The sequence below is a fragment of the Daldinia childiae genome (assembly GCF_008694065.1).
Source record: "Daldinia childiae strain JS-1345 chromosome Unknown Scaffold4, whole genome shotgun sequence".
Classification (NCBI taxonomy): Eukaryota; Fungi; Ascomycota; class Sordariomycetes; order Xylariales; family Hypoxylaceae; genus Daldinia; species Daldinia childiae.
Window position 1 is genome coordinate 699,833 of NW_022984645.1, and position 15,806 is coordinate 715,638.

The following is a 15,806-nucleotide window of genomic DNA, read 5'->3' on the forward strand; positions in this document are numbered from 1 at the left end:
GAGCCCCAGCGGGGATGTGATGCAGCAGCAGCAGCAGCAACAGGGATCATGGAAGTGCAGTTGGGGGCCATGATTCGCCCAATCGCCGAATTAGTTGCCTTTGGGCTGAATCTCTTTTGAAATCCATTGTGCCGGGGTCCGGGGGGGGAGTGAGAAGAAGGAATGGTGCAGAAAGATACCTAACCGTTTACATATGTTAAAAAAGCCATCATTTCTATTGTTTTATCTAATCTTTGACCTTTTACTATTCATGTTTCTCTTGTTCTTCTTCTCTTATTTATATTAACAAATTAGAGAGAGTCATGCGCCAGGAACAGAGTCGACTCTTCAATATCTGATGTTCATCATTCCCTCAAACGGATAAACGAAACCGCCACGATGCAAACCTCATCTAACACAACCTCGACCACCTCTACACCAACGCCTAGAGAACTTATCGAATCAGGAGGATCCGAAGAGCGACTATTCGACAGTACGCATAGCCTGCCCCTGTCTCCGCATATTACGATCCAGCAAGATGCGGATGCGTTCAATCGACCGTCCTTTGCCCCTCACTTGTGAGTCTTGGAAGCATATTATATAAGTCGAGACTTCGCCGGTTTTGCCCCGCGATTTGTCTTGGCCGTCTAGCGGATTGTATGTGGATGTGTAGCTAAGACATTGAACGCTTTGCCTAGGTCTGCACCGCCCGACCTATCTCATTTTAAAAGTCCTATGAGGCATCACAGGAGGACGCCATCTCAACATCGCGAAGTGAAGGTCCGTAGAGAAAGGGATGAAACATACTACTACGCCGTCGTGAACTGAGATCCCGTCGCAGGAAACCCTCAATGCCAAGACCGAGTATACGAACGATGAGACAGATGGCAGGTCGCAACAGACCATCAACCAATACACTATTCGAGAGGAGATTGGAAGAGGTTCCTACGGTGCTGTACATCTTGCTACCGATCAATTCGGAACCGAATATGTAAGCGCACGCGACTGGTTTCGGGTTCATGAAGCCGTCTAACCATTCCTCGTATAGGCCCTTAAAGAATTCTCAAAATTGCGCCTCCGAAAACGAGCCCAGTCGAATATCTTGAGAAGACCCGGAGGTGGGAGGCCGCGATCGCTTGGTCCGGGACAGGGTCTTTACAGCGCCCACAGAAAACAACTCAGCCACCATGAAATTGCCGAAGCAAAGGATGCCCTCTTTCTAATACGAGAGGAGGTTGCTATCATGAAAAAGCTCAACCATCCTAACTTGGTACAGTTATTCGAAGTATTGGACGACCCTGAAAATGACTCCTTATACATGGTCTTGGAAATGTGTAAGAAGGGCGTTGTTATGAAAGTCGGTTTGGACGAGCAAGCAACTCCCTACGATGACGAACAATGTCGTTTATGGTTTCGCGATCTCATCTTGGGCATAGAATACCGTAAGTTCATATCGAGGTACGGCTCCTGTCGCACGTCCACTAACTTTATATTATCTTAGTACACGCTCAAGGTATCATACATCGTGATATCAAGCCCGACAACCTCCTACTAACAGAGGACGATGTACTCAAGATCGTCGACTTTGGAGTGTCCGAGATGTTCGAGAAACCGGATCACATGATGACCAGCAAATCTGCAGGCTCTCCTGCTTTCTTACCGCCCGAGCTTTGCCAAGCCAGGCATGGTGATGTACCGGGCAAACCAGCTGATATATGGTCTATGGGGGTTACTTTGTACTGTCTCAAATATGGTGGACTACCTTTTAAGCGGGACAATGTGCTGGACATGTATGATGCGATCCGTACCGAAGAAATTCGAATACCTTCCGACAACGAAGATCCAAATTTTGTAGATCTCATCACCAGGATTCTAGATAAGAACAACGAGACAAGACTGACTTTGCGAGAAATAAGAGTAAGTCTACCCATTCCTAGTCTGTAACGATGAATACTAAATCAAGCAGAATCATTCTTGGGTCACAAAAGAAGGCACTGATCCTTTGCTCTCCGAAGAAGAAAACTGTTCAGATGTGGTAGAGCCGCCGAATGCCCTGGAAGTTAACCACGCATTCACGCGAAAGATGGACCATCTGATGTGTGTGGTAAGAGCTGCCTGTCCCTATAATGCCCATTTTCAAAGACTTACCTGAGTTCGACCTTAGTTGAAAGCAATTCGCCGGTTTAAGGGTCTCGTTTCTAAAAGTCGAGTTGCGACGCCCGAGATTAAAGTACTTCAACTATCTCACGCACCAGAAAACATACAAGAGCCCATTCCGGAAGATACAAAAACAATCATACCCTCAATTGCAGAAACCTCGACCATCGCGCAATCAGCACGTCAAAGATCGATCGCGGAGGAGGCTGCGGAGCTTGTCAAACAGCGCAGAGCTTTCCTTGCAGCTCAGAAGCACGCATTGACTCACCCACTGGCATCGCCTGGGGCAGAAGAGAAGGGCCATGCTCACGACGTAACGGATAGGGCACCGCTTTTCTTAGGTATCGGCACGGGAGGACACGACGGATTTACTGCCTCTGATACTGCGGCTGATATCGTGTCCGACTCGCCTACCGGTATCGATTTTGATATCTATGATCGTGCTTTCGAGACGGAAATCAAACGTATCCGTTCCGATAAGAAGAAAGGCCGGGCTAGGACCTATCTCACGAAACTTGTAGGACCTCAAGAGAGGGGCAAGTATACCAGCGACGATTATATGGTATTGGAGGCTGCGAAATCACCAACCTCCAGTTCGCCAGCTCTAGGAGGAGTGTCAAATTTAATAGATAGAACGATGGACCGTGTGGACCGAGAGGGCCATGAAGTTCAGGACGGTGCCAAGAAGGCATTCGACGCCGCTAAAGAGACAGGGCATAGGTTCGCAAACCTAGTCATGGCCGCGACTAAGGACCTAAAGGAAAAGAATACGAACTAGAAACAACGCTTAGTGAGCATTCCGAAGTCTCCGGGAGAGACGAGCAGCGTAAAGGGGAGGTAAAAAGAAAAAAAAAGGGGGTATGATATTTCGTATTCAAACCGTCACGATATGACGCGTCACTCGCTCGCGAGTAGTTCCCCTCTAGATTGTTTAGTATATCCATCCAGTCCAGGGAATAACAGAAGAAGCAAAAGGGCGATAGAAGCGCCGTTGCGTATATGTAATCAAGCAGAGCGGGCGTTTCGGGCTAGGACGGAAAGACAGGAAAAGTGGATTTGGAACGGGCGGAAATGATTGTCGGTTCTCACCACACTCTCAAATAATAATTCTAGTATTGCGCGGGTTCGCGGGATTACATGTGATAGGAGAATATAGGAGGAGATAGGTTAGGTAGGTATCTACCTAACCTAACCTAACCTAGACGAGACATTATTCTACATAATGAATGCTACGCGGGTGAAAAGAAACCGTTGATCAGGTTCGACTTGTTAGTATGATGGTGTTGAGGTATCTACGTAATCCAAGTACTTAGTAGGTTAGGAAGTGGCCAATAATCAAGCTACAGCATGGTAGTATGTACCTATCTACACGTACCCGCCGAGGGGGGGATTGATAGGTTGGATTGGCTTTCCATTCCTAAAACTCGGATGTAGCTACCGAAGGGAGTTTGAGAGCTGTTGACTTATTCGGGGCATAATTATGTGAATCACATTTGTTTCTATTTGTCCGCCACCTACCTACCCTTCTCCTCTGTATGTGTATGTGTGTCTAGCTCCTGGACAAGCAGAGTGATGATACGTATGTACTGCGTAGCATATGCATGGCACGCACACTATAGCGTTACTTGCAGACGGTTCGCTCGTTGCCGGTTTGAGAAATACTTGCTCAACCTACTTACATATGTGGTAGTTGACCTTCCATGTAGGCATGTATATATATATATATATTCCGTATAGGTTGATATGTAGGTAGATATAGATGCATAGATTGGTACCGAATGCAGATATCTAGACGACATTCCTCACCGCGGGAATAAGCCAGCTTAGCTCACCATACCCTGGTGCTTGTACATAGTATACGTGGTATACATAGCATTAACATAAGAGAAGAGCAACACAGAAGGAAAAGGGGGGAGACAACTGGCTGGCCGGTCAGCAGGGAATATACGTAGGCAAGCCAAAGAAAACGCGATATTTCGAGCACGTGTAGGAATTGATGAATATAGTAGGCTGAAAAAGGGAAGACACAATGTAGGCTACGTTGGCGAGGCTGACGGATGTCTTTGAAGCGGTCATACACCTCTAATCATCCGTTTGGCTATCATCGCCGATATGTTTCATAATAGGGACTAACAAGGGGCAAGGCTGTTTATAGAGATGAGGGATATAGAGATCGATCTAGCTTTTTATTAGTAAGTATTCTGGAGGGAAGGGGGGTATCCAATATCAAACTTGTCTACTTGTTTGTTTTTGTGTGCTTGCTTGTCTGTTTAAAAAAAAAAAAAACTTACAGCCATGTATGTCCTAGGATATCGTCTGCCTCGCGCTTTAAAGACTGGAGACATCCCCTCCGTCCCTCCTATGATATCCCTTTCATCTCCCTGCTTCCCTCTATCTACTTCTACTCCCTCCTCTTCTGTCCTGTGCCGCCTATGCATATTTGTATATGTATAGTTAAGTAGGTATTTATGTAGTTAGTTCGTTAGTTCGAAAGTAACCAACTCCAATGCCTTACTCTACCCTTTCGAGGTAACCTAACCCCAGGTTTCTTTACTGCCGCACCACACACCAAAATAAAAAGAGAAGCCGGTCTCGTTAAGCGAGACAAATCTAGATCACCCGTCAAGCCTGGCCTTCTTCTGGCACTTTCGGCCGGTGATTCCAACGAACCGAGTGCAGACCTTGGCGCCGCGCCCCTTTTTATTTTTACTTTTCGTCTCGCTGATTGCAGACCCGTTTGCTCGAAATCTTGATTGTTGTCTTGCTTGGCTTCGGCAATTGATAACCGGGGTGGGAACGGGCCGTCGCAAGAAAACGCCAACACTTGAACGTATCTAGAAGGGCTGCTCTGCTCGGTCAATCAGCTAACGAGATAATCTCACCGTACGAGACTCCGCAACCACCCCCCCTTTTCATATCCCTGACCTTCTTCGTAGACTTCTTTACCTTTCGGGGATTACCTTACCAGCTTGAAACATCGATATCCCACGTTTTTAAACATACGTAAGGATATATACACCGACGTTCCGCACATATTTTAGGATAGACATGGGGACGAGGGATTTATTGAGGCGATAGCCGCAACCCGCATGGATGGCTACGCCGATGATTGGGTATTGTCCCCAAATAGCAAGTACAATATAAAGCTATCCCGCATATGACGCCACTAAGCGACCGTACGACTAGCAGGGGATTGAAATACCCCCTCTGATCCCCTGCTCTTTAACATCTTAAAGAGGTGTTCTATGGTTGTATATCCCCAGGTTTTCCCGTCTCCCCATGTACGTGAATGGTATGGGATGCCACTATACTATACATGTGACGATCGAGGCGACTGGATAGCACCCCTAGCATCTAGAACCAGTCGATAATTTCCCCGGTAATCTCGTCTGAATTAATTGCGCCGTGTGGGTGCACAACAAAGGCCGGTTGCTTTTCACGTTACCATCTGATGTTATAATGACTGGACAGGCTCAAGATGGAAACCCTATCCGACATATCGAGAAGCCTTGATTAATAACGAGACCGGATAGGCACGCCTTCTTACTACGCCTTTACGGTACCCGTCATTATTCTCTATGCCCCGTATCTAAGCAGTCGATGAAGAATATTCCTTTTCTTAAACCACTCTCTTAAACCACTCTACAGAAGAGTGGGAGAACAACAAATTCAAGGTAGGTATTGCTTAACCCGGTACGAGCGGTGTGACACAAAATGCGAATTCGGAGGCTTCCAGCTCAACCGTAGGAGTCGCCAGGTTAAATAGGGGAAGTATAAGCAGTCCTGAACATCATTACCTGAGATGCATAGCGAATAGAAAATGAACTGGTATAAAATTGGGATGATGCTCAGGTCGGGAACGGGGAGTTGTATGTTTTGCGGCGTAAATTAGGTTAGTAGCATCGAATACGGCCATAATGATCGGCACAAAACGCATCGTGCGACATGTGGTTATCGGGATTCTAGGCATCTGATCTTCATTGCATGGTGGCCAAAAGACTTGGCATTGATATCTGTCCGCTTCGGGTTTGTCGATGGACATGTAAGAATTTCGTTGTTATACTTTTACATCCTTTTTTTTTCCTTTCTTTTTTTTTTCTTCTCTTTTCCCTGCAAATGCGCCGTCGCGGATGCGGGACGCGCAGGATGGTTGCAGATGAAGGAGCGGCTACTTGACAGGGACGTATTAGATGGCCAGTTGCTGCTGATGGGATGATCAGATAATGCGTGTTCCCGATATCGTTTTACGTCCATATGCATTAATTCGCTAGGATGGATGAAATATGAATATGAATATGTACGCTGGTCGGATTGACATCCTAATTTGTTAGATGTGAATAAGCTTAAACAGATGGATGAAAGCTTGTGAAATTGTGAAAACCAGATTCATGACGTCAGCCACCAAAGCAGTAATGAATCCGAATGACAATTCGAGCGTAGGGATAACTACCCCAATGTTGTCCTGTATTAGAACATCGTTGTTGACATTGATAACTGCAAATTAGGGCCAAGGGTCAATCATTCCAATAATCAAACCCACACACGAGATCTCAGTTTTCCCAAGTAGATCGGAATAAGTTTCTGTCACAACTTGCCAACCCCTCCCAAACTCCTGGGTCCAATTGAGATCTCATCTAGTTGAGAGCCAAGTCTCCATAGCCCTACGACATACCTGTAATACACGTAGGGAAACTTCCGGATGTCAGAACCGACTCGGGGCGGAAACCTAAGTACCTACCTCCTAGGTACTTAATCCACCTATTTTATGTAATCGTATAAGCGGATATGCAGTTGCTGTGGAGGCTGTTTGGAGGCCTCCTAGGTGATAGGTAATAGGTTAAAGAGAAAACCAAAGGAGGGAGGCTTGGCATATGGGTGGAATAGCCCCGGCCCGCATAAGGGAGAAAGCTTTCGTGCTCGACTCGGTTATGCATGTACTGTACTGTAGCTGTTAGCTACAGCTGTAAGCTACCTACCTAGGTTGGGTAGGTAGGTAATGTAGGTAAGTATGAAGAAAAATGGCTTGCTGCAGCAAGGATAGCAATATGTACAGTGATCCACCAAAACAATAGTCAAGGTTCTGTAAGCAGTAGAGCAGTAACAGTACGGAGAGAAGAAGAAATAGGAAATATAATTATGACACTTTTACTAAGTCATCGACGCATATCGAAGCTTCCCTGTCTGTACCTACTGAAGCAATACCTGGTGGAGAAGCGGCAGGATATGTAGTATAGCGGACAAGCTTGTAGCGGTGAGCGTATCCGGATTGGTTATGTTGTGCGTTTAGAATGGCGCCGAGTTCAAGGCGATCGATAGTCATGAATACTCGTAATATGTGGTCTTAGTGCGGCGTAGCCGAGCTAATAGATTGCAGCACGAAGGCGGTCCAGATCTAGTCGTTCCCAATATCTCCTTGTTATGTTTTTAGTCTTAGTCGAGGGCGGGAAATGCCTCATCCAGTACACGTAGTCAGCGGCAGAAAAAAAAAATTCATCATGCAACGCTCAGATAACAGTTTGTGATGCTCCCGTAAGCTACTGCAATCAGTTAGATAGGATGTCGTCCTTCCGAGGTGGGTATGGTGCCATTTTGAATAAGGTTTCTTTGATGTACAGTCGGTAGTCGGACAGAAACCTTAAGGATGAAATATAGAGTAGTACTAGGATAAAAGAAAAGAGGTAGAAATGCGTAACACATAGGTTCCGTCATAAGAAAAGAGGGTACATGTCTTAAAGAGTAGGAAAGCTGAAATGTCTTTATTTAGTGATACGAAACGATATAAACCGATGATAATATTAAACTTATCTAGGTAGACTGGGCAGAGGTGGTAAGGGTCCACGAGATAGATCGGAACAAGAGTGTCAGTCGGGAATAATCGTTGTTAATCTAGCATGAGGCTCTTTGTCAACTAAGCGGGTTAGATGACCTCGTGGCATTCTCGATACAACACAACATATACCTTAGTTAATTAAGCGAGGGTGGGAATATTATTGTTCTTTCGTCTTATTAGGACGGGGGGGTGATGAAAAGTAGAAGGGTAGTAAATGGGTAGTAAATGATCAGATTGACTTAGATGAACGATTCAGAAGGGATGGATTGTGTCACGATGCTCTTTTATTCAGATGCGAATAAAGCTAGCCAGCTCGCGCATGCAGATTCGAGATTGCCTACTGGGGAACTAAAAGCCCACCAATTGTAGCTTCTGTAGTTTCTGTTACGTGCAGATGCTTCCATCGTAGTTGCGACCTCTTGCGTAACCGCTTTATACTGGGGTAGATATGTATTAGATACGGGGCCCTCGGGTTCCCTCTCGTGGACACAAGTACCTAATATCACTAGGCAGGTACATGTATATAAGACATTAACTTTAAAAACTTAGTTAAATAGAAAAAATACATCTTGAAGTTTTCATTTTGAGACGCTGCCTTACAGTTACCTACCTAGGTATGTACCTAAAATAATACGGAATATATAGTGTTACAATTAAGATTTAATTCCTAAAATGCCCATATTCACTTATAGGCTACCTAGATGATATATGTCTTGTGCATCTGAGGTGCGTCACTAGGTCGTCCCGCAGCTGAGCCTACCTAGGGTTAACTGGACCTGGGTACATACGTATAGTACCCAAATAGGCAATGCAAGTTATAATGTGAGGAAGTGTCAAGCTGACTGCTTCAATGTATAGCCTACATAGCTTTCCCTAAAGTAAAATTTAAGTAAGCTGTTAAATACGACGTATAGCAGCACCGGAAAGGTACCGTGTACATACCTAGGAAGCTATACAGTCGTACAACCAACACGACAGCCAGAAGCCAGACGCCAGAAGCCATCCCACTCATTAGCATGCATCCCGCGCTGTATTGGTCATACCTACATAGAGACATGATCACCTTCACCTTTCTTTACTTACCTACTTACATACTTACATACCTCCATACATAAACATATACATGGGTAATAGTAGAAAAGCTACCTCGCTGATTTTCCCTGCATAACGCAAATGTATCAATTGTATATACATACATAGAAAATACGGACAGATACGAATACAAAACCCTGACATCACCTACACCGCAGAGCGTCCAATACCCTTTTTTCTGGCCCTCCTTTCTCGCGAGCAACAATCAATCGGTTCGTTCCTAGAATTAAAATAAAAAATCTGTCTGGTTTTTATTTGCGGCCTCTCCACTTGGATCGATTCAACCTGGCTTCCCACGAATCTTAATTCTAGCTGCTTCCGTCCTCCTCCGCGCACACTCCCTTTGGTCCTGGCTTCTGACAATGACAGTCTTCACTTCGTCAAAACGTAGTCTAGTTAGCCATCGCCCGCGCCTCCTCTAACATTAGCTGGAACCCTTCCAAGGTTCCTATCGATTCGCCTAAGAAAATCATTATAACGTTGCTGTCCACTGTCTACTGACCACTGTCCAAAGCCGGCTCGTTGGCGACGTGCTCCTCCTACCTTGAACTAGATCTAAAACTGAAACCAAATCATCATCGTCATCATTATCATCATCATCATCTCTGAATCTTTCTCCCTTCTTACCTACGTGACTTACCCACATTACCCGCTGCCTGTTACGTCGTTAGATCTATCTCCCTTACTCCTTACCTACTGCTGCCAAAAGATACCTACATTACGTGTAGCTTAGGTAGCCAGCTGCCAGCTGCACCGACATCACCTAGACACCGTCTTGCTCAACTGGAACTCGACATTGGCATTGACGCTAAAAGAACAAGGCTTAAACTTTATCTAATATTTCTACGCTATTCATTAGGGAGCACAAACAACAATACCTTTAAAGCCTCTTTTTAATTCTACATTTCAAGACTTATTTAGTTACTACTTTTATTTATTTATTTATCTATTGTCATTCTCCCGCGTTAACATCCATACGAATACCGGACCTGTCTCCAGATTCCAGCAGCCAGCAGCTCTCCTCTCCAACAATCCAACAGTCAAACAGCAAACCTGCACCATAACCACTTTTAATAGTTCGGACGACCTAAACTCTGCAGCGCTTAGAGCTAAACTACTAGTATCGCACTACCAGTTATTACGGTAGCCCAGTTCGCCTCCCCACACTCTTGCCCTACTTTGATTAATAACTTTCCTGTCACCGGAAACTACAAATTGCCATCCGCCCGCTTCTAATTAATTTCTCTTTCATTCTCGCTTACCTATTGCGAAAATTCCCCCAACGCGATCAAAGCTGTTTTGCAATCCGTCTTTAGTGTCGCCAACACTTGGGCGCAGCCCACCAAGGCGACCTCGAGCCGCCAACCAACCTTTCTCGATTCGCCGAACTGACCCTTCTCTCTCTCCACGCCGTTTCTCCGTCGCCAAGTCACCTTTTTCCTATTCGAGACTTGATCCATAACTATATGCCCACTCTAGTTAACGAACTCGTATCACCAATTTCAGAAATGTCGAGCGCTTCGGAAAAGACGGTCTCTCCCAGCGCCTCCAAGCAATCTTCCATAAAATCCGTCGAACTTTCCACGCGATCTCCGAAATTACGACCACAAAATGGGCAACCCATTGGTGACGCCTCTCATGCCGAGGCTCAGCCGAAGCAACCCGAGAAGGCTTCGATCAAGGACAGGTTAACCCGAATGTTTTCCAATAAGGACGACATGCCCAGATCCGTCCTTATCGATCCGACGCAACCATCTAAGCGCATCGTTCCGAGTCCTTCTCCTAGCCAGACTGGTGTTAGCACGCCCGCAAAGCCAAGCGGACTGGCTCGTAAGCCATCCTCTGCTGATCCGCCTATACCATCTAAACCAATACCCTACCAGCGATTCGTTGCGAATCCAGACGTCCCCGGCGGTCATGAACACCATCTCAAGGGTAGCAAGCGACAAGAGAAACTCTCTGATATGTGGAAGTCTCTACTTGGAAGAAAGCAAGACCAGCCGGCGGAAGCTGATTTGTCCTTGGTCTCTAGTTGGGTTGATACCCTTAAGCAGGAGAAAGAGTCACTGGCCAGCGACAAGAGAGGAGGACCAAACCAGAGCATTACTCTAGTCGAGAAGTATGGCAAATGCCAAGAAGTGGTGGGTCGTGGTGCTTTCGGCATCGTAAGAATATCGCATAAGAAGATGGAAAACGGAGAGAAGCTCTTTGCCGTTAAGGAATTTCGTCGCCGACCAGAAGAGACGGAAAAGAAGTATAGCAAGCGTCTAACGGCAGAGTTCTGCATATCTTCCTCTTTACGCCACCCCAATGTCATACATACACTAGACTTGCTCAAGGACCAAAAAGGTGACTATTGCGAGGTCATGGAGTATTGCTCCGGTGGTGATCTCTACACGCTCGTCCTCGCCGCCGGGAAGCTGGAGGTGATAGAAGCCGATTGTTACTTCAAGCAAATGATGCGCGGCGTCGAATACCTACACGAGATGGGAGTCGCACACCGCGATTTAAAGCCTGAGAACCTACTTCTGACGAGCCATGGTGCCTTAAAAATCACGGATTTCGGAAACGGTGAATGCTTCAGAATGGCGTGGGAAAACGATGCCCACATGGTGTCGGGTCTCTGTGGTTCTGCACCTTATATCGCCCCGGAGGAATACATCGACAAAGAATTCGATGCTCGTGCCGTTGATGTTTGGGCTTGTGGTGTTATATATATGGCGATGCGAACCGGACGACACTTGTGGCGCGTTGCCAAGAAGGATGAGGATGAGTTCTACGAGCGGTATCTCGAAGGACGCCGCGATGAAGAAGGTTATGGCCCAATCGAATCATTACACCGTGTAAGTCTCCTCCAATTTTCTAGTAGCTTGTGGTTACTATAATCCTAACGAATAATATGAAGGCTCGTTGTCGCAACGTCATCTACTCTATCCTGGATCCCAATCCTACGCGACGTATCACAGCATCACAGGTTCTCAAGTCCGAATGGGGCCGCGAAATTAAGCTCTGCAAAGCTGGCGAAGAAGGTCTCTAAGCGATGTTGCTCCTCGCGAGCGGCGTCTCTTGACTAAGGGATGAACTTTCTATTGTTAGACCGAGAATCGATCGCTGTGGACCGTTTCGTCCCTTTGGTGTCCTCAACTTTACATAAGATGACGACCCTGATGTTCTTCGCCACCTTTTCGAGGAGACTGCTTCGCTATCAACGATATTAACAGCATCAGTCAGACTTTTCATGGCCCAGGTTTCTTTTCATCTTGCATGGTGTTCCGGTAAAATTACGATTTCCTGCATTTCGCTTTTCTTCTCAAGTTCGTATTTTTTCAGTATACATTTTAGTCTCGATACTTCGGACCACGGCACCAGGATTCCATCGCGCAGGCATCAAAACAGGATAGGTAATAGATGCGCCATGCGCACTGCGAGTGAGCGCCAACAGAAGCGGCTCTTATCATCCGTGTAAAAGGATAGAAGCATACTCGCATTTTTTCCTGGTCAGCTGCAAAGAAGGGAAAAGGAACTGGGCGGCTAAGCTGTGTTTTTTTTGTTTCCCCTTCTACGTCCGCTCGTTCGGTTAGCACGTCTTTCAGGGCGAATGTAATGGCTATGATCCGGTTTGTTCATTAGAGGACTCGGATTCAGAGCATTTTAGATAGGCGATTCAGTCCACATTCTGAGGCTTGCCTTGGCGTCTAGTGTCTTGGGGGGTTGGAGGTTGGCATTTACCAGCGATGAAAGAGCCGCTCGATCCGTTTGATCCGCGACAGAGCGGTGATGTCTCCACAATACAGCACATTGCACGCATGGCGATTGTTCCATTTTTTTTCTATCCCGAGCCAAGAGTGAAGATTCTTATTAGTGTACTAATTTGTTGTGGTTTTTCCCCCGTGCGTGACCACATGAATGTGTGTTGACTTGGAGCTGTTGGTGTACGCTACGCAGGTCTGGTGAAAGAAGCATGGCGCGTATGTTTAATAGACTGTGCGACAATGTCAGCCGCGGGTAATAAAATCTTGTATTACTATCATGATTATATCGAATTACCTAGATTAGAGAGTCTTGACTCATAGTAATGTTACAAATAATTAACTACACTAAATATATTCACTCTTTCATATATTACCATAGGATTTAGAGATTTTTAATACCTACCTACGTACCTTATTTTTAACCAGTTCCTTATTACATAATATAGTAATAGTCGAATGTAGCAGATTGAATTAACTGAGCTATAATCACATGATCCACCCCGCTAGGTTAGATAATCATATTCCCACTACCACCACTCAGGCCACTTTCATACCTTCATCCAGTAACGATTTGCTCTCATCTGAGGCGCGTCGCACAAACCTCGAGGGTTTCGGCCATATCTTGTAGATATGATTCGGTACTACTTATCATGACATCCACCTTCTCCCACTCATGGAGTCTCACGTCTATACCCGTAGGGTTATAACGGAAGTACTTATCCTGAAATCTACCATTAGGCAAGCAATATATCTTCTTGAATGATCTAGCCATAGATTCTGCATCTGTCATAATCTTCACGTAGGCCTTAGCTACTGACATAAGGCTATTTCTTAAGGCTATAGGGACCGGTATTCCCGTCCCTATGCTAACTATACAGGATACTTCTGGATTCGGAAATGCCGTCTGAACTTCGTCGATAAGCTCGAATATTGGATTGTTACTCCTAAGCGCGCCATCGCGAAATGTGCAACCGTTGTGGAAGGTGATAGGGTCAAAGAAAACAGGCGCTGCTGATGTTGCCCGTGCTGCTTCCCAGATGCGGCAGTTCAAGGCCTCCTCGATATTAGAATGATAGTTCCTTAGTCGTCGGGTGTCTGTGTTCACCATGCTGGCACAGACAAATCTAGCACATGAATTTAAGCACTCTTCCAGATATGAACAACTAGTTCGAGTACTCATAACTTACATCTTACACTTAGGGTTCTCCTCGAGCAGGACTGCATCTGCATCCCTAAGACGGTCTTGTACCAAGCCACGGGTCTTGTCTTCAAGGACTTTATGATCAAACGTTGCCTTGCCAATAATGCTGAAGAAGATACGGCCTAGGATCTTCGTCCATAACGAGGCCCTGAAAACATCCTTGGACATATCAATATATGCCTCGATGCATGACGATACGTCCATCCTCTGAATAAAAATATTAGTAAGCACGATATTTGAAAGCAGATAAGGGGAGTACACACAAGCCTCCCTAACATTATTGCGATGAGACCGCCAGTACTTGTCCCGACGATCATATCGAAAACATCACAGGGTTTCGGTGGTTCTTTAGGATTAATAAGGTGCATCAGTCTCCGCAATATGAGTAAGCTAACGAGGCCTCTAACTCCACCTCCATCTACGACAACTATTATTAGCCCTGTTTGACTGTGATCAGATTGGTAATTAAATATGGGAACTAACCAAGGGTGAGCAAGCGAAGGCGTCGTTGAGGTAGCACATTTGAATTGCTAGGCATTGTTAACTTGCCAGTGACTTTATATATAAGTCAGTACCTAGTGAACATAACAAGCATATAACACAGGCTTAAAAGTAAACGTCAAGATTGTTATATGCTGAAGGTGTTGAGCACATATATTCCATGATAATTTAATTAACTATTCACAGCTAGAAGAAGATATGAAGTCAAACTTGTAATAGGATTATAGAGTACATAGCTTATGAACACAGGAGCAATGTCGACAATTGACAACTACAATTCTGTATACAGCATTACCAAATACCGTAAATGACAATAGTATACAATACTCGACGAGAATTCGTAATTAGGAATTATGAATCTAGAGTTGACAATTGACAATGGGGCTCTCTTCATTTATCTTCTTTGATGAGATTGGCCCTTCCGTTGTCGAATCAACATCGAGATGACTTCATTACCACCCAACCACGCGACGCCACGCTCTTGCACCTTTTTTCGTAAGTAAATTAATATATTTCCTGCCAAATAGAAAGCCGCGAGACAGGATACCAAAAAGTGTAAAACAGAAAACGAGTTTTGGTAAGTAAACAAACCCCCAAAAACCGTTAGTACCCAAGTACTAGTCTTAGGTTAAGTCTTGCTAACATACTCCTTTTATAAACTCATTTCCCAACCGACACCAAAGTGAGAAAGAGAAAATTTCACGTAATTCTGTTCATTCTAATATATAAACACGACTAAGACATTCTCTTTGAAGAAGATTACAGTTACGTGGATGGTATGGTTGCTATAAGAGTTAGGACCTTCACCCTTTTGTGTTTATAAACAAGGCCTCACAGCTTTGCTCCAAGGATCTATATTGTCTTTGATGAATGGCACCTTTTGGTTTCAGCCTCATGATAGTGGGATATAACACGGAGTGTCTATCATCTATCATCTATTAAAAGGTTCAAGGAAAGACATTTTAGGCGGGGAAAGGGGAAGGGGTTGGTCAGCTGATGTTATAGTAGTGTTGAAAGATTGTTTAAGTATACAAGCGAAGCGACAGCACTAACAAGATTATATTCATGATAGATATAATATTTTATATTTATTACAATACTATAACTGGGACTCAAGCTTGCACGGCACATAACACCAACGTAACATCTATCGATAAACTCGGCATTGCTTTGTTAACTAAGTGCATGCTACACGTGTTTATATTAGTTAACAGGTTAAGACTACAAGAAGACTCAAGACTTACCACCTTAAGAATGATATAGTGGTCTGGTATTTTGTAAGATATTCTAACCT

At 45.0% G+C, this 15,806-nt stretch overlaps 2 protein-coding genes across 2 annotated transcripts; both read left to right on the forward strand.

Moving 5' to 3' along the window:
* Nucleotides 1-378: 378 nt before the first annotated feature.
* GL218_04502 (Calcium/calmodulin-dependent protein kinase kinase 2) lies at nt 379-2,914 on the forward strand (the record flags this gene model as incomplete). The annotated part of the gene is made up of 7 exons (XM_033581114.1): nt 379-557; nt 678-759; nt 821-970; nt 1,028-1,421; nt 1,481-1,896; nt 1,946-2,083; nt 2,144-2,914. 7 exons carry the CDS (start codon nt 379-381, stop codon nt 2,912-2,914), a joined length of 2,130 nt encoding a protein of 709 aa, XP_033435413.1.
* Nucleotides 2,915-10,524: 7,610 nt separating this feature from the next.
* GL218_04503 (Serine/threonine-protein kinase hal4) lies at nt 10,525-12,095 on the forward strand (the record flags this gene model as incomplete). The annotated part of the gene is made up of 2 exons (XM_033581115.1): nt 10,525-11,901; nt 11,964-12,095. 2 exons carry the CDS (start codon nt 10,525-10,527, stop codon nt 12,093-12,095), a joined length of 1,509 nt encoding a protein of 502 aa, XP_033435412.1.
* Nucleotides 12,096-15,806: the final 3,711 nt, after the last annotated feature.